Genomic DNA, 24464 nt, shown 5'->3' with positions numbered 1-24464 from the left:
TGGCTCATTTTATTCATGTCTCATGAAGATGTTAAAACTCCATAATTAGCTAGGCTATTTATGGAGCATATCTATAGATTATATGGGCTACCAGCCGGTATTGTTAGTGACCTAGATAGCAAATTTAACAACCATTTTTGGAGGGTTGTGTTTAAGAGGTTAGAAACTTCATTGAACATGAGCACTGCGGATCATCCACAAAGTGATGGTCAAACTGAAAGAGTCAATCAAATCATTAAGGATATGCTTCGAGCATATGGAAGTACATGGCTAACTAATTGGCAACAGTATTTGCCCATATTAGAATTTACATATAATAGTGCCAAACATTCAGCTACAGGTTTTAGTCCACTCGTGATGATGTATGGATTTCAACCAAGAGCCCCAATGGCAGTGGGACTCAAAAAAGATAAGGTTCAAGCGGCCAAAGACTTTCTTGAAGACATGAATCAAACGCTTAAGTTAGCTAAAGATAGCATAAGAAGAGCTCAGGATAGAGCACGAAGATATGCAAACCCCCACTGTAGAAGGTTGGAGTTTGAAGTAAATGAGAAAGTCTACCTCAAGGTACCTAAATCTTCAGAATCTCTAAAGACAGGTAAATGTCCGAAGTTGTCTCCTAGGTATTGTGGACCATTCACAATACTTAAGAGGATTGGAGAACTTGCTTACAAATTAGCCTTACCTGAGGGATGTAGAGTACGTCCAGTTTTTCATGTTAGTAGACTAAAAAGAAAATTAGGAGATGATGATAATCTCATTGGAAATGAAGTCCTGGTAGAACTCATTGAAACTGCATCTTTACCACACGAACTAGAAAGAATTTTAGATAAACAAGAAAAAAGAACACGATAGAATGTCTGGTTAAGTGGAAAGATAGACTTGAAGAGAGTTCAACATGGGAGGTTTCCCAATTTTGTTTTCAAGGACGTAAACCACACCACTCTTAAGGGGAAGGGAATGTTACGTCAATCATAATCCCGAAACCGTGGTGTAATTACCAGAGGACTCGACGATGCTTGCATATTATGAGGCCTAGATGGTTTGGGTCTAGGATTTACACATAGGCCTAGACACTAATGAAGAGGTGCAAATGGGCTCTAAGCTAGAATTATTGGACACATGGCACCAAGGCATGAGGCCACCTGGCAAGCATTGGGTTCACGGGTGGATTCTGGAAGGAGTTCACAAAAGATTTGTACGAAGAAAGAAAGGACCTCAGGCGGGAATCCAACGGGTGGCCGGTGAACAGTTTGAGAGCCTTTTGGATGAGAGATTGTTACATCCCCCCACAGCCCCCCCACCCCCCCCCCCCCCTCTCGTGTCATGGCGTTTGGCTATCGGGCTTCAGTAGCGCAAGGTTTTTTGCCATGCTTAAAAAACTACCCGAGAGAACTGGTAATGATAGCGCAGGCTCTGCATAACAAAACCTTCCCGAGGGTGTAAGATTGCTACAATGGGAGGACGGGACGTGATTGACGTTACGCTTTTGCAATCGAGTTGGATGTTACCGTGATTTCTGATTGTATTCTGCAATCGTGTGGTTGCTGTATTCTGCAATACGGAAGAGACCAACAATAAATTTGTTGAGTGATTGACTGCGTACATCAAATCGTTTGTGGCAGGATCTGGCGAGGGATCAAGGCAAAGTTTACGTGGGCAATTTTAGGGGGGCAGAAAAGCATAGTTGAAAGCTTCATTCGTGGGGATGGAGTTCTTCGCGTTTTTTGACAATACGTGAATTTATTTTATTTACAGGTCATTAGTTCACATTATCAAAATCAATCTCTCTTTACGCAAATGACCAGTTTTAGATCCAGTTTGTACAGAAAGGCAGTTCGTAAACCAAATCGTAAACTGATTAGAACTCTGCTTATTTATCTGTACACGAGAGTTGTGCACGGAAGCAACTCTCAAAAAGCCGTGCCGGATTATCAATGTAGAGGTGAGAGCAAAAGTCTCCTCTCTCTCTCTCCCACCTTACAGAGCCAGTAAGGATAACCACAACACACATTCGAAATGGCTGAGGCAATAGTTTTTAGTCACGGTTACTCTTCATCTGGGACTGATTTTATGTGAATTCAGGGCCATCTTCGGAGTTGCATTCAGTTCACTGTTGCAAGAGGTACTCGGTTATCCTTCAGCAATGAGGAATCTGAAAAAATTGGTATTTTGGATTCCTTGGCAGCCAATCCTCTTAGAAGAGCACCATTTTCAAAACGTGGTGAGCAGCAATAAATTGCTGCATCTCTGAATTCTTGGACAAGGTTTTCAATGCAGGGGGCCCGCAGTTCCTCAATTAAAGTTTTGCTGGGTACATCAATTGACCTTTTCCTTGGAGTCAAGCATGTTGGCTTATCCTCCTGAGATACAAACAGAATCAGCAAATTCTGCTAGACTATCCAAGCTAAAAGAAAAAGGCAAAGCATTATTCTCAGTTTCCATACCAAGTATTCATGTTTGAAACACTGGTCTGCTTGAATTTGAACATCTCCTGTGCTAGTACTGTGGCAAACTTGAAGTTCAGTAAGAGCATGAGATTGGGATGTTCCAATGGATAGCATTGTTGAGGTTGCATTACTGTCGATATCAAGAGAGCCTACAACATAAGGCAAATCAATCAAATCAATCAACATGAAAGGCTTTACAGTCAGTGTCATAATAACATGCTGGCTAAGGCTTTGCTTATTACGATCTATTGACTCCATAACAGTGCTGTGGCCAGCCTGAACATCAGATTGCACTGAACAATTTAGTTGTTCAAGGTTGGAGAGGAGAATGCCATTTCCATAAATCCCCTCCCTGCAAAATCCAACATCAACCCATCTTACTGTCAATGTTTTGATTGGTTGACATGAAATAGAATAATGAGAGCAAATGCAAGGTTAAAAGGAAATGAGATGAGACCGTACTTGACAATCAAATCAACTGCAAGAATATTGTTCTTTTCAAAATGTTGAATTGACTCTTGTGTTCTTGTCCACACTTCCCCTGCCTTTGTCGTGGTTTTTACACTGCAGTAATAGATTCATATGAGATACATGCTCGTGAACTTCTGTATCCATAAAGGAAATGGGCACACTTGATTTACTAGCTGTCCTTACCAGTGCTCTGAAATATCATCCAGACAGCTGTGCGTTGTAGCCAAGCCGGCAGACTGTTCACAGAAGTGCTTTTCTGCTTGCTTCATGTACGCTTGCCATTGACTTTGTGACTCTGATGTAGCCTCACGAATTCTAAGCACGCCTTGCTGCAGATTGCTCGAATCTTTCTTCGAAGATTCCCGCAGAAGGCTTACCTTCGAGTTCACCTATGCAATCGGCAAAAGCAAAGGTGGGTTACTAACAAAGATAAAAGCTATACACCCAACTGCTCAGATGAAGTGTACAGAGTAACACTTACAATCTCCGACTTGCGGGCAGTTGCAGCAGCCACCATTTCGACCATCTTTTCCATCAAAATCTGTTCCTCTCGCTTAGAAACTTCCTGAAAGACACAATGTGAAATGACCAATATAAGCAGAATGTTGGGCACCTAGAAGATTGGCGACAAGTTGATAAAGTATCACACATTTTTTTCACCAACAAAGATGCAATGTGTCACCTTGTATGTCTCTTCAAGCTCAGTAAGATTCTGTTGTAGACCGTTATGACTTTCCAGAACATAACTTTGTATCTCTGCAGCATTTCCTTTTAGCGCTTCATAGTAGTCAATCAAGAGTTTGGAGATTTCCCGAGAAGCATCTATGCTTTTCTGAGCGTCCTGCAAGGCGAAGAAAGTTAGAAGCAGATAATCGAGACTAGAGTGCCAGAAACAGAGAGCATGATGAGATGGAATAACAGGGAAATATGAAGTGGAACAGTTTAGTCAATTGTCATTCTAAATACAAAAAGCTGCCACGTTTTGTGAAGCAGGTGTAACATGTGTTCAATTCAAAGCCCAGAAGTTATGACAACCTCCTGCTGTTGGCTAACAAATGAAAATATTGTATCTCCCTGGTTAAGAAACTCCTTTTGCAATTCCTGGAGAACCTCTTCAGCCTCTGTTACAGATGTCGACAAGAGCTGTTTGTGAACAAACACAAGACCCAAAGTAAGACATCCATTACAGATGCACAGCTACACTGATGCCCGAGATAAATTCAAATGAAAAGCTGTCTGTCTCCATGAGCACTGACTGACCTCCTGCAGAGCTGTGCCATGAGCTGAGACGGTGAAGTTCAGTTTCTCAAAAGTGGTTGTTGAATCTTTCTCGTGAGAATGTACCAGGTGATGAAAATGTTTCAGCCCAGAGAAAAATACATCCTTCACGCTTGAGACCTTCTGTCTTAGTGATTCCGTTACCTAGTCCATCCGACTGCATTAGAGGGGATACTGAAAAATATTCCCACACACAGTTGAGAATCTCTGGCATTGTCAAGGTACCTCATTCTTACTGGCCAGGAAAGACTTCATATGCTGCTCCATATTTTGAAGATGCTGCTGCTGCTGCTCAATAGATGCTGTTACAGAGCTATGCAGTGTCTTCAAGTGCTGGCCTAGCTCCCCATGGAAAATTTGCACCATCTTTTTATTGTCGGACTCCAACATATTTTTTCGGTCTGTAGAACCAAATCGTTTACAGTTCTCATCAGGACCGGAACATTAACCTCTTTAGCAAGAACCATCAAATTGTTAATCGTGTATAATGGAGTTAAAGCAACCCAAAGCTACAAGAACATACCAATCTTCATATGGAGTCCTTTAATGTCATTAACAGAGCTCTCCAACTGCGATTGAAGAATTTCTGCTTGCTCTACAATAGCACCCTCTGCAAAAGCCAAGGACAGGTGGGAAGAAGAGAGAACATCAGTATTTCCTTCAGTACACTTTTTAATCAGGCCCTAGTGGATGTATGATACATGTACCTGACTGCTGAAACCTTGAAATGATAAAATCCCGTTCTTTAATAGTATAATGAGCTTGCTTAATCTTTTCTTTGGCATCAATCAAAGCCTCTTGGGTTTCTTCAAATTTTTTCTGCAATTGCCCAGTAAGGTCATCATAAAGTTCTTGGGCGAAACAAGGTACTACAAACGGGGGGGGGGGGGGAATCACCTTAAACTCCAACGTACCTGATTGTTCTCAAGTTTTACACTTAAATCTCCACAATGATGACGCTCTGAATCAAGTGCTTCTTGCAATTCATCTAGTCGCTGCATTTATATGTCGTGAGCACCAAATGTTGCAGTTGAAGCAAAGTACATGACGAACTGCAGTGTCAAATATTTACCTTGTCTTTGGCTTCAATATCAATCTCCATTTGTTCTATCCTCTCTGTCATTGCCTGAAATCATGGAAAAAGTTATGAATGTCACATCCTATGGTTAGCAAAGACCGGCAATCACTACTTTCTGGGTATTGCAGCATCATCAATCTCATCCTTTTCCTGAACCAGTTGGAACAGTATTCTTTTCTCAACTGAAATCGCCGTCTTCTTTCACATGTAATTCTATTTTATACTGCATATAAAAACAATACTTTTTCCCTAGCATGAGGCTACAATGCTGGCAGTCTCGTATCTAGTTGACAAATGCTGGTTGGCCCCTGCAGCATGCATCACCAATCCAGCATCCTCTGCCTGAATCAGTTTGACTCCATTCTTTTCTTTCCGAACCTTACATATAAACATATTTGAAGTTGTACTTAAACAAAGGGATGTTTTCCTAGCACGAGACCACAATGCTGGCACTCTCATACTGTAGCTGACACATGCTGTTAGTTTCCCAACCTGTGCATTCAAAGCTGCCAAAAGAATGGCATCAGCTACACCATGGTGGCACCATCGGCATGGGCAATGAGGTCTCGGCTCTTGAAGGAAAGGAGGGCGCATCTACATCAATGGCTCATCTACTTCAATGGCCTTTTTAACCACAGCATGCCACATACGGTCAGGTATGAAATTGTGTACCTTCTTCTCAGCTTCCTCTTGTAGGAACCGCTCTCGAGGAAGGTACACCCCATTCTTTTCTCGAGCAGCATAAACCTCTGCCGCAAGCAGAAAACCATCAATCTACCCTTTTCAGCCAGTACAAACGAAAATTCATAGGCTTTTTCTAATGTGAAAGGCTGGAGATGTACCTGTCGTTATTAATTCAAGAGGCAAAGAAAAATACCTGATTTTAGTCTCTCTATTTCACTGTAAAGGTCCTTGATAAGTGCAGATTTCATCATCTTTTGATTAACCTGGTGAAGAAAACAAATTAATGGCCTACATTTTCGACCAAATGAGATGATGTCATGAAATGGTGTTATAGTATTTAGTATTTCTAGAGAGTGCACTTGACATACCTCAGGCTTGTTTTTTATGTTTTTTGCACGGTGTGCATAGTCAAGAGTACTGAGAGTTTCTTCCAAACAATGGACTGAAGGAGAAACAGTTGCAATGATACAAGTCTTAGTTCTTCCACCCAGTGAATCTCTGAGGAGTCTTGTAAGCTTGCTGTCCCTGTTCATGACAAGCTTTCAAGCCCAGATCTCAAACCTGAGGCACATTGAAATCCATTTCTAGACCAGGATTTTTAAAAGGCAGATATCTGGGACACACCTGTAAGGTATATGACCTAAATGCTCCACCAGAGCAGTAATGACACGCCCAAGGGTTAATAAGCTTTTGTTGATCTCTCCTGCTTCTCTTGCTCGGCCCTGCAAAAGCAAAAGGGTTGTAATGTGACATTACATACTCTGGTTGGTCCGGCTGAAAGGTTAGACATTCAGAAGCGATGGAATGAACTAACAAAACCTACGTTCAGTCCTTAAAGCATACGTACATCTCGAGCACCAGACCGGGAGATATTTTCTGAACCAGCCAAGTCTACCAAGTTCAACTTGCCACACTTGATAAGTTCTTCACCTTCGAGGGTGGGTTCCTTGATATGGATAGTGATCGAGAAAATTGAATGGGAACGGCTTCAAACCAATAATAGCCGGGAAGAGAAAAGGCAGGGTTAGCTCAATGCCAAAAGTCATTAATCGACACGATTCATGTAATGAGGTGAAAACACGTTACCTGCTCTGCTTATTCAACAATGTCTCGGCCGTTCGACGTTTGGCAGATCCTCGTTCAAGCAGATTGTAAATCTCATTTGCGCTGTAAACCACCTCTTCTTCAAGCCCCCGTACGAGCACTCCGCCCTTGCCATCCTCCATCAGAGCAAGAGGTTTCCGTTGCTTCTCCTCTAGTGACCGAGGAATTTCTTCGGGGGCCAACAAGTCGGTAATTTCCTCATTGTACAACTCTATAAACGTAACTTTCATGCTGTACTCAGCGTTCTGGCCTTCCAATGTGTCAACAATCTGCTGGACTGCGCGGGGAATGACTCCAGCATCTATTGGCATCTCTCCATTCTACAAAAGACATGGAACGAGACTTTAAGCGAGATCAAAACCATAATGAAGCGAATCTTAAAGATCTTCTACACAAGAACCCTGCATGCGATGTCACCCCCGCCCATGGCTATTTTTATGAGCACGATGATTGTGTCGAAGAATACCTTCGCCTTTCTTCCACCACCTTCCATTGTGTATGTTTTCCCGGTCCCTGTTTGCCCGTATGCGAAAATGGTGCAATTGAAGCCCTCCAGCACTTCGTTAACAATAGGAACTATAGCTTGATCGTACAGATCTCTCTGATGTGCTTGCGGTCCAAACACCTGATGAACCCGGATATATGACTCGCAATTAGAGTTAGTCCAGACATCTGAACCTGCACAAGCCTGATTGCAGAACGAGAGGAGAACTACGACGGGACGGACCGATGGGCGTTGGGTCGAGAGACACTTGCCTTATCGAAAGTAAATGTGCGATCGATTTGCTTAGCTGCCACATTCAAGTTTACAGAGACTTCACGCCGCGGTTCGTTGCAAGAAATGACCTGGGGGGCGTTTGAGCGCAGTTCATCGTCGCTGAAGGGCCTGCTCACAGCAGCGAAACAAAAAAGCACGGGCCTAAGTGGTGTAGCAAAACAGCACAGTAGGGGAGAACTTGAGCATGCATCAGATCGAAAGAAGCAGGGTTTCAGCGCACCTGCAGCGGAGCAAGACTTGGACGTTGACGCCTTTGTCCTTGTCTTTATCGGAGGAGCGGGAGCCCATGGCGGAGGCGGGGCTAGTGGGAAAGAGGGGGAAAGTAGGAGCCATGGGAGGAGGAGGAGGAGGAGGAGGAGCTAGGGCCAGGGCGGATGGATATGGAGCAGCAGATTTGGGAAGCTATGGAGATATGGCGAAAATGGCGAGCAGCAGAAGAAAGAGGAGGAAGAAGAAGAACGGGCAAATTTTTGAGTGTACGCCTCGAAAAATCGGACCGTTTGAAGACGCACATTCAAACAAGTCTCTAGAGCCCCATGACCTCTCTTCTCTTCTAACCGGGCCTTAGCAATGAAACCCATCTTGGGTGACCTCTGGTCTTTACCTCGAGTCCACACAACCTACACTTTTAGTAACTTAGGGGCTCATGTCAGGGAAATAATGATGGTTGGCTATTTTCTATGCTTAAACCCTTGGAAGACTTACATCTAATTTGGATGTTTTTCCTATGATGCATCACATAATGATCCACTATTTCCCATGGTCCCTCCCTATTTCCCACCTATTTCCAATTGTGCATTTGCACATCATAACAAAAATAGCTATTTCTTACTTATTTCCCTTTTATGACATAAGGCCCTTTTCGCATTTCCAATGGTGCATTTGCACATCATAACAGAAATAGCTATTTCTTACATATTTCCCTTTTATGACATAAGGCCCTAACTTGCGAAAAGGGGAGGTTATATGAAACCATGACTCAAGCCAAATCCTAAGAGTAATAGAATATTTAGACATGATTGGGCTCACTAATGCACACAAGCATTCCCCCGTGCTATAATTGCACAAATGGATTACAATAATGCACACACAAATAGATTATAATAAACACAATTCGAATTTTTAATCATGGCAAGCATTCCTCTTCAAACAAACAAATATGGACAATGGACAACTGGGATTGTGCGACACAACTTTAGATCTACTGAACAATTGACCCTTTCGCGCTACTTCTATACCATAGCATAAAATAAACATCACATGAAGGAGGATATGTGCAAGCGCTGTTTGCAAGTTGCAAACCCATCACTATTAAGGAAACCAAGCACGATGCTCTTTTGGATGTCTAGGGTAAGTGAGTATTCTAGGTCAATCATTAGCACTTTGAGAGCCGCCTCTTGTGTACTAACTCCAAGAAGTGTACCTCCTCTAGCAAAGATTATTCCCTCACCCTCCATTGACAAAAAAGGGTAGGGAAATGAGAGAGAAATCCTAAGCTAGATGATTGAGCACCCATAGCCATCCACACTCCCCATTCCCTTTCTTCCACTATTGGCTACCTAATGTTTGCATCCCACCCTTTCTCTAGCCTTTATCGCAAGTCTCAAACATGCACACTCATAGCAAGAAACAATATTGCAAAGTGCCCAATGCTTTTGCCAAGAGGCAACCATCACGTCTACATTCTTACTCACCACCTCCTCTGATTGTTGCCCCTTAAGTACACATTGCAAACCTCGACACTTCTTGAAACAAACTCATAGTACAAAGAAGCATTGGATAGAGGAGGATTTGTAGAAAGCAATTGCAAACCAAGAAAATAGTTATTTTATACAACACAATGGCATACACCACAATATATCCACTTCCCCCTCTCCAATTGGTTGGACGGAGGATTTCAAGAAAATGTGTAGCCTACCGATAGTCATATCTACTCTAGAAGAAACCTTCCTCTTAGCTTGCTTTGAAATGTAGAGGGTGGGTCATGGTGTCGACCTTCACTAACTAAGGGTGAAATTAGTCGAGCTCCATCAAGATAGGACAAATCCATTCAAGGAGGGTAAATCTTGATGGAATGGCTTCAAGCAGGGGCACCCTTAGCTGCGCCCAAGTGGCTGAAGGTTTGGGCTGTTCTCATGGCAATATGCAAGCTATGTATAATAAGCACAACTATGTACATTGGATCCCCTTCCAACACCATGGACAAGAACTTTTCTCCATTTGTTATTATAGGGAATGGGCTATTAACATAAATTTGGCATGCAACATATTTGACATGTGGTCTTGGCCCATGCAAACTCCTCCAAGCTTGTGAAATTCACAAAATTAGGAATTTTGGCCAAACTTATGTAGCCTACACCTTATGTGTCTAATAATAGGCATGCATGTCCTAATAAGTGAAGACTATTAGATATGAGGACGGTCACGAGAGAAGGTCACTTCTTCCTTGTGTCCTTGAAAAATTTTTGGGAGTAGAAAGCATTGAGATTAGAGTTAAAAACCTGGTACAAATGTTGAGAATGGTTTCAACATAGAGAATAAGTATCAAATTAATGTAAAGAAAAACTCAAGAACCCACTATACATTTAATCCTAGCAAGCAATGCTTTGTTTTCCTTATGTTTATTACATTTCGCACAAGTAATTATAAGATCCCTAGATCCTCAATGTATTAATCCAATCAAGCACAAGGAGGCAACTGAGAACGTGCACTTGCCATCCATCAAAATGGCTATTTAAGCTTCGTATTTTTGTGGGATAGGGGGAGAGAGAGAGAAAGAGGGATCAACCTGTATGAGACAAAGTATGACCAAAAGAGTAACTAAATAGTTACACAAGGCATTTTTTGGGAGTGCATAGAGCGTCCGCAAAAACTTTATAGGCTAACTATAATAGAGTATAGAGATAAAGGGCCTTCATTTACATCAGCTTAAGGCAGAGTCTTTAGGTCTAGACTTATTAATGCCTTTTCATCTCCAAAAAAAAAAGCCTTTTTATTTCAATAAAGATAGCCCATTTTCCTTCCTTTTGAGCATCCTTCACTTTAGCTAATTTTGTAGCTTCTACCTTGAGTCAAGGTCTCCTCCAAGATCCCGATCTGGTACCTTTCAACTTGTTAGTTTGCTTGAGAACTTTGCCACTGCCTTTACTCGTGCTTGTCCCCCTTCTCAAGGACACCAAGTATATCATCTAAATCCCACTCAAGCTAGGTGATTTTTTTGTTGATGAGATCAATCTTTTCTTCAGAGCACTATCTCCATCATACTAGCCCTCAGATAGCCCTTGTATGGTGGGCATTGGCAGCGTTGGTTTCATGTTCCTTTACCTCCCCATACATGTCCTATGCATTGATATTACTGTCTACTCTTGCTTTAATTTCATGTTTCATGGACTTGAATTGGGTTGGTAACCATGTCTTGGACCGTGGATACAAGCTCCGCTACAGGTCATGCTATATAACAATTATGCATTACCTCCTAAATTACCTCCTCTTTTTGATTATTAAGACTTTCCTCTCCAAGGATGCAAGTCAACCTTGACCTCTATAAGCTCCCACTATAAGAAGTAGATATGTTCTTTGTTGTGAGCTCACTCCGCAATCTCTTGTAAGTCATTACATAGGGGTGGTGTCTTGACAAAGGTGACGACACAGTAGGAGAGATGCTGTGTTGTAGTCAAGGTGGTGGGGGCGTTGGCATCTTCTTGTATACCATAATGACCTGAGCTGTACTATCCTATAAATGTAAGTCAACCCCTCGACCCAAAGTCAAGGTGAGGGAAAAGAGGGAAGAGAGTCTGGAGCAAGGGAGGAGCTAGGGAGCTACAACAAGGCAAGAGGCTTGAATGGGGGAATTGAAATGGATGTGGAGTAGAGCTAAAGGTGAAGTGGGATCTGAGAGAGAGAGAGAGAGAGAGAGAGAGAGAGAGAGAGAGAGAGAGAGAGAGATTCATTAGTGTGTACGATGGTTGGAAGGAGAACATGCCAATGAGACCCATTTTGAAATTCATCATTAGGGGGGGCAAAATCCCTTGGTAGCAAAACTAATCTAGCACACTTTTTATTAAGATCTAATGGAAATTGAATGGTGAAATACAATTTAGATGCGTGTGTGGTGCCCTTAAGGGGTTTTTCTATTAGGTATCAGCTAGGAATGAGTTGAGCTTTGTTGTAGCTTCATTGGGGTCCATCAGATATTTTCTGTTGTCCTCCTCTTGTCCTTTGCCCCATTGAAAGTCGTCATACTCCACTTTCATCATTTTTAAATATTAAGCCTTTAAAAATGTGTTCACTATGCGCTTCCTGAGGAGCCCCATTGTTTCCTCTAAAATTCAAACCATCACATTCACTCTATTGGGCGTAGAAATCAAATGTTTCTCATGTTACTTCCCCTCTATCAAACCATGAAAATAACGATCCTAAGTCACTTAGTACTTCCATTTATTAATGTTGTCTACTTGAATCGGGTACCTTACTTCCCCAACATCTCTATGTTAATTTATATAAATCCTTGAGATTTAAAGTACAAAGCATGTGTGTACCTTTTGCTAAATTAGAAGCTATCAACCTAAAGTCTATTAGAAGCTATTTTTACTTTTCTACCATGCGTTGCTTTAGGAGCATGTGCGTGCATGCGTGCGTGTGTTGACACTAGGAATTCACTCTTGGGAACAAGTAGTGGTTATGTCCTAGAATACACAAAACTAAATTTACAATTTTTTGAAATAGTCTTTATTACAAAAAATATACATTTCCAACATGTTGGATCTCTTAGTGACTAGGATGAGAAATATTCCAACGCCGAGGACTGTTATCTGCATCCATCCAAGAGGAGATGTTAGTAAAAACATAACTTCACCTTGGGACTGCAGGTGTCATAATCCTCAACTGCTTTTCATCACAGTCAAAAATACACACCCCCCATTCAACCAAGAGACTTAAAAATTCTGAAGAATGAATAGAAACTTTGAAGTAGGGAGTTGGGACTCTTGGACAGAGTATTGAGCCATATAGGTGGAGATCGCAAGCTGAAAAAACACGACAAACTATGAAGTAGCTACATTTTTGCTTTCAAAAGCCACTTATAGCAAGGATTGCAATAAACATGATTGTTCACCAAAGGTAATTCAAGAGAAATATGAATTCTGAACAAAATGCATGTTCTAGCCTCATGGGCTATCTTTTGGATCACTACATTACCATGGCCGCAAAATTACTGAAACAACATTAATCCATTATTTATTTTACATATTACAATGTCTAGATTAATACATACACACTGTGCGCGGATTGCTACAACATGCTAGGAAACGTGAGCACCTTGTCAAACTTAGTCAAGAGATGTACTGATTTAGATATACAAGGAAGAACTGATGCAAACAAAAAGATTTGTGGGATAAGTTAGGAATGTGGGGCTAGGTTGGGCATGCATATCCACCATTACTTGGTGGTAAGGTATGCATTGGACTATCAGACACCATTATCTAAAATAAAAGAAGAGGCAGCAAGCATTCATCAATTTGGCCATGGACACACACATTATGCATTGACATAAACAAGGCCCTAGCCCGTTTTCTTTAAGGATTTTTGGCATGCATGACAACCGTATGTACTCACAACTTCAAGCATTCAAGATTTCAAACATTCATGAGATTAAAGAGATGCCCACTAAAGACCACTTTTTTAGGTCTAAGGCAGATTTCATGGTTCAGTTCTAGAGTCAGAATGTGATGACTCATGCATTCACAATAATGCTTCAGCAATAATCACAACATGCAACTTAAGCAAGAAGCATTCAGTCCAATGCCAGTGGTCAGATGATAATCCTTATCAAACGTCCTTCGACAGACAGCCATTACACATCATTCACTTACTAGTCCATTTACTACTACAGCAGTCAGAGCCAATCACAAGACCCAAGAAGACTAAAATGAAAGGTTAATCATTGCTACCCATCCCCTTCTTATGTATTCCAAGTCGTGGCATAACACTGTACAAGGCCTCGTGGGAGTATAACATGCATACACTTTAAGCTGCACACTTAGCATACGACCATCTATAACTTTCTCAAAGCATCTTGATCAGCGTAGAAATTCGTGACAAGCACCGTCCCCAGCCTTCAAACGAATTATGTCTAGCGTCTTAAACGTTCACCCAAGGCACCTTTATCCAAAACATACATGAATGGCTCATTCGGTACTCACTCATTGGGTACTTCAGGAGAATAGACACGGTAACACCTTTTAACATCTTGTGCAGAAGATCATGTTCAGGTCTACGTTATGCAGTGGCCTTGCGCGCATATCTAACTTGAACCACACCGAAAAAAAGCCCAGGGTTCAACCAGTTGCAAGTGAAAGTCTAAGGAAAATTACCCTATGCTCTGGACCCTCTTAAATGTCAATCTACACTTTTCGATAGAAAAAGTCATGCTCTCCAACAAAACATATACGCAGCTATTCCCATAAGACTGACTTAGAAATCGAAGAAAAGCTACAAGACAAAACTTTTTGCATTGTTAAAACATGCAGTGAACAACGATAATCAACCAAACTGATTATCATCATCAACCTGCCAAGATGCGTTAAGAGCTCGCATGCACTCACGGAGATCCAAAAGCGCTAGCATAAGCCCAAAACCAAACGACAGTGAAGAAGCCAAAAATCAAGAATGTTTCTGGCAAGCTAGAAAGTATGGAGGCAGATTCACCTGAAACGTTGAAGAACTGTGATCAGCTGCTACGCATGACGGCTCAGACATGTCGTTGGATGAAGGATCAACTGAAGAAGCCATCCACGCTATACAACAGACAGCAAAGCTACTATTAGCCAGAGGCAAGAAAGATATGCCAAGCGTGAGAAGAAGGGGAGAGAAGTTGGATGTAAGGAGCGGATGAGAGGGAGAAACGAGCGGGTGAGCAGAAAGCTAAAGGCATGAAGGGGACTCCATGGAGGCGAGGGATTTAGTAGGGTTGATGGGATGTAATTCCAGAAAGCCTAACTATAGACATGTACATGCTTATGGATACAATGTACTACTATTGTGTACTATTGTGTATGTTTATTAAAATTGTTGAAGTGTACCAATTCATGCTAATGCTCAAACCTTTTCATTGTTTTGCACATGTTGTTGCACTTCAAATCCACATATTCAATATTTTACTTACTAGCTATGCAAAGTTGTCTACTTATGTCACCCTTACGTTGTACACATCGACACGATATCTTCTCACATAGGTTATAAAGATTTTTTTGCTATTGCTCTACCACATTTGTGGTTCTTAATGACATTCAAATGTCACAAAATTTTCTTCCATAAATTGTATTATAATATTTAAAAAATTTTAATATATCATTAATATATAACTTCATTCAAAATAATTTTAAAAAATGCCCAACCATAGATATAAATGGAATTAAGACCCTAACCATTGAAATGACCCATCGATACAAAACAAACATCAAAATAACAATTGATATAGGAACAATATCAATATAATTATAAATAAAGGCATTGGTAATTATGGTTATCCAATGTTTGTGGTGTTAGGCCCCTTTCCAAGCATGCTCCAACTTTTCTTGGCTGACAATTTTCGTGTGAGAGCATAGTAGGGCATTTTATTTACAAACCAACATGTGCTTTCTCACATGGTCCCTTATAATCAACTTTGTTTATGGTTTAAATTGATTATTATGTGTTGTCTTTTAGGATTGCTACCCAAATAACTAGAATTTTCAGAAACTTGTGGATATAAAGGGGTCTATTTAATCAAGTTGGGATATGGCAATCCAAATCTTTATTGATTTCTATAGTCAAAATGTACACAAGGCTCTATGGTTATCAAAGGCTACTGATAGCCTTATAAATAATCTTTAATGATGCGATGTAACATTTAGCAGTTAAATCGGTAATTTTTTCTTAGAGTAGGCATATAGTGTGGGCTAAAAAGTTCATTTGGTATGTGCATTCCCCACGCCATTGGAATTCATTTAGCCTTTTAAAACCCTTTAGTACACACTTCATATTACACACTAAGTAGCAATTTTTTTATAGGGTAAGTTTTTAGGACAGCTACTAATGAGGTGTTATTTTATGATGATTTATGCATGGTCTAGGTTGAATGCATCTTTCATGCAACCTCACGTTTGGATTGAATCGATATTTTTTCCAATATGTACTTTTTAATTATTTTTCACTAGCCACTATTGATATAACTATCAATATAAGCATAGGATAAGCCTCCATATAACCATTATTAATCCATCAAAACTTTTTGGGAATACATCAATGTTGTGGATTATTTTTTACACATCGGTGGTTTTATGGCATTGTTATTCCAAAAATAGAGAACATAGCCATCATGATGCTACACCTTTTGTTTATTCTCTTCATCTTCCAAATCTAAGAGGATTAAGATATTAAGAACTAGTATCAAGATATTAACATCATGATACTACTACTAGTAGGGAGCTAGTAGTATTGGCTACTACTGGTAGGGAAACATGCATATAAGATTAGGGGATGATATTTTAAAACAAGTCAAGGATTTTTCTCTCTTTTCCTCTCATGTGCAAGCTCCAAGGCTTTATTCACCCACAGATATAATGGGTATTGTCATTGTAGTATATGTGTAGCTTAGGACCTCAGTTGGTAAGAGATGTAGGCTTAAGTATGAAAAATAGAGGTTGTGCATGCTTGTATGAAAGAGTCATTTTCATTAACATGGTTGGTGTAATGAAGGCTTTCACATCCATTGGGAGTTCAAGGTTTAGGATGAGGTTCCAACCTTCAAAAGGAGGTTCCATGGTTTAGAAGGATGATCTAGGATTTAGAGTAGAGAACATGGTTGAGAACACCTCTCCTTCATAGATGTTGGAGGATAAGGGTTAAGAAACTAACCTAGGAGCATAAGGGTTTAGGAGAGGCATATAAGTGGGATAGAAGGAATGTGAAAGAGCAAAGGGTTGGGGGAGAGAGAGGAGGAGGGAGGAGGAGAGGGGAGATGAGGAGTTGCAAGGTCTAAGAAGGAGTGGAAGACAAGGGTAAGACATGCTATTGAACATTGATAGTGCAAGGGAGCATGGATAATTGTAGACAATTGCATAAGAACACCAAAGTTGATGAACACAATGCCCCAAAAAGTGTGGGCTCATTCCATTGTGAGATATTTATACAAGTTTGGAGATCTTCTCTTTTTGCATGTAGGAATTATAGGACTTTCTCTCTTTCTACATGTAGGAATTGCATGTAGGATGCACATGTAGGAATTGCATATAGGATGCATGTGTAGGAATTGCATGTAGGATGTGCATATGAGAATCCTATTGAGGATGCGCATATAGGAAGTGCATGTATGATTCCTAGGCACACGTAAGTACAAGCAGAGCTTTGTCGCTACTCTACACCCATATTTTGTGCTTCTTAAGTCCTTGTTGACACAAGGTTAACATTTTCCCAGACCGATTTCATTACCAACCCTTGGGTTATGTTTTATTGTGATCATAAAGTTGGGAAGCCATGCATGTAACCCAAAAGGTGTGAGGTTGTTGTCGAGTGCTTCAAAGTTCCTCTTTTCTTGTGGGTTGCATGACAATAAATTGTAGGTCGGCAACATGGCACAATATTGGTACTTAATGTTGAGGTGTTGAATACTTTGTGTACCCAATTTTTCATGATGATAATGATTGGTATTTCTTTGTCTTGTACCTGGCATGTAGATGCACATGTTGATAGGCCGTGTTTGATCACCTTGTTTAACATCAAATTTGGCTCCCAAAAGCACATCCTTTTACTTGATGTATTCTATTTGAATAGAATATATGTCTCCTTGGATCTTGGCAGTTGATTCATTGTCTATCAAGAGGAATTCTTGTAAGAGAGAAAAAGATGAGGGTATTGCCATGTTGAAATTATGTGGGTTGGCAATCAACTGAGTGATTTTCTTTAGAGTCCTTTTTAATCTTTATTGTTGAATAGAGCTTGACTTGAGACTGTTCTTATCATCTTGATATTGGTACTTTCCATTTTGAATCCTAATAAATCATGGAGATCTTAGATGGGGGCTGGTGTTAATTACTAGCATTTTCTTCAGTTTGATGAGCTCCTCCTTCACATCTTGTATCTCATTGTTTGGCTCTGCATGGCATGAAGTAAGTTTGTTCTTTTGATCCTGCTCCTGTTGTAGTTGTTGCCTAAGCTGTGTCATAATTGTTGTTGCCATTCTCGAATTCATGCATTAGTTGTACTTGTTCTTGGAATACATCCTTGAATTGCTATAGATTCTATTCCTTTTTATTCTCCTTTTTGCAATGTTGGCCTTCGAGGATGTTGATAAGAGAGTGTTTTTTATTATTCCATCTTTGTAATTAGCCTTGGTGAGTCCTTCATTATATTGGTAAAATGTGACTCCTCTTCCATGGTTGGAATCCATATTTGAGACTTGTCTCAGAGTATACTTTCTACTTCATTTTTTATGTAAAAGTGTTGTAGTCAAAGAGCCTGCCCCTGGGTGGTAGAGAATGCCACATCTTATTTTTAAATCAGAGGACACATGTGTAATAGAGCATTCTAGTTCTATCCTTTCAGTTTCATCTCCCTTTGTGCAATCTACTTTGTTATGCTTGGTTTGGGGTCGTCAATTGGGTGTCAATTCATGGTACATTCCTTAGCTCCTTTCTTCTCTTTTTTCTTTTTGCTTTTTGGTTGATCTTCCATTGAGCACATGCTAGTGGTAGATGCTTCTTCTGAACATATTGGCATAGTATCTGCTTTACTATTCAATCCTCTCTGATAATTTTATGGATTTGACCTATGTGTCAGTGAATTTAGAAATGGATCCAATTGTATCACATCCAGGTGTTTGGAACCTGTCTTTCCAATTCTTCTTCAATAATTCCTTGATCTCTCTTGATTGATTCTTTAATCATCATTGTGACATTATATACCTCCATTATGGTTTTGTAACAATAGTGATCCATTTGCTCTTTAATTTCTTCATTCAATCCTTTCACAAAAATTTTGATCACTTTTTAGCTTGCTGAAATAATATGTCGCTATGTCTCGATTCTTTTAAACTACACTTGGCAATGTTAGTTTCTAAATCCCATTGTTTAATCTTTGAAAATTGCCAAAATTTTTGAATGGCAATTTCTAATCTACAAATTGCAGTATAAAGTATTGTCATAGCATGGGCCATGAGTTTTGTATTTTCGCCCCCATTTTGAGGTAGTAATTAAATGGTTCTCCTATGAGAGCTAGTGGAAAGAGGTCTTGCTCCTAGGTTGATATTTTTTGTAACTATTTCTTCTCAAACAAAGCAATGAAGTCATTGGGATTAGAACATAGGCATGTATGCAAGTGGATCATGTTGCATGCCAAATTCTTGTGGTATTGACTCCAACTAGTTCATTGTATTGTTGGCATACATGTCTACACATTAGGGGTAGTCTTTTGGAACTTGATCTACTATAGGTTCCATTGTGAACTTTTGCACTGGTGGTCACACGTTTGTCTTACAGGAGAGTTATGAAGTGCAAGGATTGTATTTCAGCACTGATCAACTTTTGTTGCCTTGACCCCCGATTGTGATAGCCAAGGTAATAACTTATCAATTTATTCACAATGGATCATCAAAGTGTTTAAAGTGTCAATGGAATGGTCAATTGACTTGCATGAGTTCCTTGAACTATTGTTTAAGTGCCACCAAATCCATTGAATTGAACTTGGCATGAGTTTCCATTATCTTGTTCTATCATAATGTTGAAACTCTCCAACTAATGATGTCCTTTTTTCTCTACATGTAGGATGCGCATGTAGGAGTTGCATATAGGAAGTGGATGTAGGAATTACATGTACGATGTGCATATAGGAATCATATGTAGGATGCATATATAGGAATTGCATGTAGGAATCACATATATGATGCGGATATAGCATGTAGGACTTTCTCTCTCTGCATGTAGAAATTGCATGTAGGATGCACATGTAGGAATTGCATATAGGAAGTGGATGTAGAAATTACATGTAGGATGTGCATATAGGAATCATATGTAGGATGCATACATAGCAATTGCATGTAGGAATCACATATAAGATGCAAATATAGGAATTGCATGTAGGATACACACGTACGAATTGTATCTAGGAATTGCATGTAGGATGCATACACATAGGAATCACATGTAGGATGCGCAATGTAGGATTCCTAAGAAAGATCGTTGAGAGATTATTCCTAAGCACATGTAAGTACAAACAGAGCTTTGTGGACACACGTTTTGTACTAAAGTCCTTAATATAGGTTCACAAGGATCTCTATGGGCTTCTCTTGCTCCTCTTTATGTGTTCATCTATATTTATGTTACTATATTCATTTCACTCTAACCACTACTGGCATGCTATATATGTCAACTGAAGCTCCTATGGCTCCTTGTTCACGAGAACACCTACAAGAGACCGACCATTCTAATCCTATAGCCTCGAAAAGAGGGCATTAGTGCGGTAGGATCCAATACCCACCCAATTAGGATCCTCCATTTTGCCTCCACGATTGATTTTGGAGTGTTTTATTTGTGGTTTTCTATGTTTCGATGACAAGGATGATACCTGTAAGTCGAGGGTGAAGCGTGGCTTCAACAAGTTTGAGTTGTTCTAACATTCTACACACACAAGTTTGATTGCTAAAGAAAGGAATGGTTAATGTAGTTAGGTACTATCTCAATAGGACACATACGCACACAAGTTTGCGTGCGTGCGTGTGCGTGTGCATGTGTGTGTGTGTGCGCGCACACGTGCACGCGCACATGGGCATTGATGCTCTCATTTTTAGTGTTGCTTCTCTTTTTATGCACCTTGAGGAGTTCCCTGAGAGCTAGTGTACCTACAAGGATGTATATTAAGCCAAATGCATATCTCTTAAGATGGTATACTTTATCATGTTTCATAAGAAAAGTGATTACAAGCTATGTTTTAGACATGCAAATAATTTTATTAGGCTTGATTTGTTCAAACCCCTAGCTTTTCCCCATGTTGTAAACCTAATAGTGTGGGCACCTTGTATCTCTAAAACACTTTTTTTTTAAATTAATGTGCAACCTTATGACTTTAAGGTTTGAAAGATTGTATATTTTATGTGAGACATTATGCTAAACAACCTCTTAACAATACATGTTAACATTGACACAATGATAACTTGACATTACGAGTTTAAGATTGCTTCGATCATGGTCACAAATTTGACACTTTGGTAAAGAAGAGAGGGGATAGTTTATTATCTATCTTTCCATTCAAAAACCGTTCCCACATTAGTATTCATAGCTGTGTTTCTATTAGTATTGCTAGATTGCTATACAAAGCATGTATCATCATCACTCATGACAAACGGAAAGGTAACCACCATCTTGTTATAATTTTAGTCTAGTGTTGAAGCTCTTTAGTGGATGAATTTCTATAAAAGCAAAAGAGCTTGATGTGGGAATACGAATTAGATGATAAGAAACTTCTGTAATTTTCCATTATCCTACTGATGAAATTAACACAGTGCCTAGCTTTTGGCAGAAAATTTGACTTTCGACTTCCATTGTGACTAAAGATAGCATGTCAATCGGAAGTCGCACGATTCAAATTTAGAAATTGACAAAAGTTGACCTTTCAATCAAAATAGTGACCTGCTGCAAGGCTTATTCTAAACAACCTCCAATGGCTAAGGTGCCTTAACAACATTTTCCATCCCCAAGGTTTGATTGTAAATGCACCAAGTCCAATCATGATCTAGTTGATCCCAAGTAAATTCAAAACATTACTTTGTCCATCTTTACGAGACTACATTTGTTCTCTCCAACTATGTAGTTGGGCAGTTGATTACATTAAGACTATTCTCTAAAGATTAAAAAATTTGTTCTCCCTTGCTAAATAGGGCCATGTTTAAGCCTGTTTTTCTATACTCCAGGAAATGAAGCATAAATTGCTTTTCAAGGGGCACATAGTGGTCCGTTTAGAATCCACATGCTATACTCAAAGAGTGTAAATTTGGGATCACCCTCAGATCGTACATGCCAAACAAACTCATGCTGTAAAAAGCTTCCCTTGAACTACCTGCTCATTATAAACTCGGCATAATCTGAATCTATGTATCAAGAGAAAAAGTTACAAAAACTACATTTTCCACCTCTATATGCCTGTAGACAAAACACCTGCTTGATATTAAAAATGGGTGTTACATTTGACTAATTCAATTGAAACGGCCTGCGATACAAGTATTCAGGTCTCAAACCATTAAAGACTACAAAGATTATTCATCCTTATTGACAATTGACCCAGCTCCTCTTTTTTTTGGAATTGTATTTTTATTCCCTTTCCCAACCATCTGAGCAGAAACATATCATGATTTCCAGACTCTTACTGTACCATCGACAGAAGATGTAATCATACAGTCCTCACTTCCATGATAGTTCACACTGGTAACCTGCAATATATCCACATCCTCATTTAAAATGATTACAAACATCTTTATATTTCCATATATATATAAAACAAAGCAAACAGATGCGATACAGTATCAAATACTCACGTCCCTGAAATCATCATTGTAGCATGTGAAAGAAGTCGACTTAAAGCTAGAGTCTTTACCATAAGAAAACCCTCACAAAAATGAGGAAATTGTGTGAAAATAGGCCCTGTTTGTTACAAATCTCTGTTGGAAATCCTACAGTCTAGCAAGCATGCAATCTGGCCCCTTTTCCCTCCAGTCTTCTTATTGGGTACCCTCCTTGCTTCGTTTTCTTTCCACCCTTCCCTTTACCAACATTTCCTGCTGCCTCTTTCTCTCCATCCTGCCCCCTTCTCTCCTGTAATCAACCTTCGGGCTGGGGACTTGAATCCCCCTGGCCTTCTATTCTGTCTTTTTATTCCTCTTACACCTGTGGGCTGCCCATAGCTCCCCTTTCCCTTTATCTGTCCTTCCCTTTTCCATTAAACTTTCCTCCCCTTTCTTTCTTCTTCTCCCTCCTCCTTAACAGGGCACACATTGGAGCAGTCTTAAAGAACCAACGATAGTGGCTTCAGTGTTCACAGATGATGGAATGCCAAAGATACAACTGGTGTTACTAACTTGGATTCACTCACCGCAAAAAATTATTCTTGGGACCCTGAGTGGGGGGGACTTACATCAGAAGCTGGAATTTGCAGGACTGCTAGGTCAATGTTGACGGTGCAGGAAGCTTAACCATTAAACAGAGGCCTATCCTCATTTATCAAGGCACCCATAAGCAAGCAAAGGGGTTGATTGTCCTTGCTAGCTAGCCATGGACATGACATAACCTTTCCCACCACAAAACCCCCCTATGCTCCAGATTGAGCTGCCTCTTCCAGCAAGATTTGGACCAAGGTATAGGACAAGAAAAAGAGGAGTGCAGCCAAGAATGCAAGGAAGCATGCATGGCCCTGACAAAAGACAAGGACATGGACAAGGGCCCATTAGCAGAGCGTAGACAAAAGCACATGGGAGCCACATCCTCACTCAGAGAGTGCAACTTCCCATTCTACACTTGTTACCAAGAAGCACCGGCCCCCGCCCCGTAAACGCCGTTGCCCCAGCACCTCCTTCCCCTATTGCCTCCCCTCACCCAAGATCAGGTGGACATACCTTCTCTCCTCCTGTCCATCCCCTTCCTAGCAGCCTCCCCCTTTCCCTCTCACAACATCCCCATATCACACCTCCCCTCAGCATTCTTCGGTAGTGAACCAAGAGGCTACTCTATACCCGCAGGTACCCCTAGCCAATAAGATGCTTAAATGCCAATTGACGAAGGTGCTGTGATATGGAATGACGTGGACAATAATCCCAGAGGCTCATACAACTGAAGAATCACCTTTTTAAAGCAGCCCAACTGCTTGAAGGAGGGGACTATGTCTTTCTCAGGGTCCATAAGTCTAGATAAGCTTCCTTGAAAGGGAACACATACACTAAGTTGGCCCACATATATTATGGACCCTACTAGGTGTTGCAGAGAAATGGGTAAGTGGCCTATAGGTTGGAGCTGCTGCCTTTATCCAGGATTCATAATGTGTTCCATGTCTTCCATTTTGAAGAAATACTTGGGACCCACCATGGTTGGATAAAAACGTGTTTCTAGAGGTTAGAAACGTTAGAAAGCTGCCTTAAAATTTAGGTTTTTCCCCAAAAATTGCACCTTGGGTAAGGTCAACGGTCGTATGTCGTACGGCGCCATTTCCAACACCGCGAGCTGCTCGACATATGAAACCTGCAATCACGTGCATCAATCTTGTAGCCTGTGTGCTTTCAGCCTGCCCTCAGCAAAGTTGTGAGTACTTGCCTTGAATTTTGTGGCACCCTGCATGGAGAGCCCAGCAAGCTACGTCAAATTTCAACGCAATCTCCTGCAAGTTGCATCTCATTTCAACCCTTCAGCCTTGGCTGTTTTGCATGGACATTGGAGGGAAGCTTCAAGTCACAACCTTCACAAGTAATTTCGATTTAAATTATCACCCCCTGTATGAAGATGCAAGACTAGGACATGGAATGGAATGGAAAGGAAAAGCAAGACTAGGAAAGCATAATGGAAATGAAATAATGCGAGAAAGAAATATACAACTAAGCAAAGTACTTACA

The 24464-nt window shown here is 40.4% G+C and overlaps 2 protein-coding genes across 2 annotated transcripts in view; both read right to left on the bottom strand.

Annotated features, from left to right (window-relative positions):
- Nucleotides 1-1811: 1811 nt before the first annotated feature.
- On the bottom strand, nt 1812-8318 carry LOC147900653 (kinesin-like protein KIN-5D). The gene is made up of 23 exons (XM_087375439.1): nt 8064-8318; nt 7822-7951; nt 7532-7690; nt 7048-7385; nt 6809-6947; nt 6586-6683; nt 6330-6486; nt 6155-6224; nt 5950-6026; nt 5272-5325; nt 5114-5194; nt 4907-5018; nt 4723-4809; nt 4425-4600; nt 4182-4343; nt 3957-4064; nt 3604-3762; nt 3403-3486; nt 3105-3310; nt 2913-3014; nt 2693-2802; nt 2448-2599; nt 1812-2363 (listed from the first exon to the last, which is right to left on the bottom strand). The coding sequence occupies exons 1-23, from the start codon at nt 8174-8176 to the stop codon at nt 2106-2108; spliced, it is 3132 nt and encodes a 1043-aa protein (XP_087231565.1). The 5' UTR covers nt 8177-8318; the 3' UTR covers nt 1812-2105.
- A 13381-nt stretch (nt 8319-21699) lies between these two features.
- LOC147900652 (Transducin/WD40 repeat-like superfamily protein) overlaps nt 21700-24464 on the bottom strand; it is a 67667-nt gene continuing 64902 nt past the window's right edge. The window contains exon 8 of the mRNA XM_087375909.1: nt 21700-22298. Coding sequence (XP_087232035.1) covers nt 22215-22298 — 84 coding nt within the window. The 3' untranslated portion in view covers nt 21700-22214. The remainder of the gene's footprint in view (nt 22299-24464) is intronic.

This window comes from Dipteris shenzhenensis, chromosome 6, assembly GCF_047967505.1.
Source record: "Dipteris shenzhenensis isolate YYH24624 ecotype China chromosome 6, Dip_SZ_1.0, whole genome shotgun sequence".
Taxonomy (NCBI): domain Eukaryota; kingdom Viridiplantae; phylum Streptophyta; class Polypodiopsida; order Gleicheniales; family Dipteridaceae; genus Dipteris; species Dipteris shenzhenensis.
The sequence above is the reverse complement of the archived record's forward strand: the minus strand, read 5'-3'. Positions and strand labels throughout refer to the sequence as shown.

Excerpts from the sequence above, each read along its gene's own strand:
- LOC147900653 (XM_087375439.1), bottom strand. The coding sequence starts at position 8,176 with ATGGCTCCTACTTTCCCCCTCTTTCCCACTAGCCCCGCCTCCGCCATG. Across the intron at positions 4,601-4,722 it reads AGGACTCCATATGAAGATTG|ACCGAAAAAATATGTTGGAG; the intron begins GTATGTTCTTGT and ends TTGGTTCTACAG. Across the intron at positions 4,065-4,181 it reads ATGGCACAGCTCTGCAGGAG|CTCTTGTCGACATCTGTAAC; the intron begins GTCAGTCAGTGC and ends GTTCACAAACAG.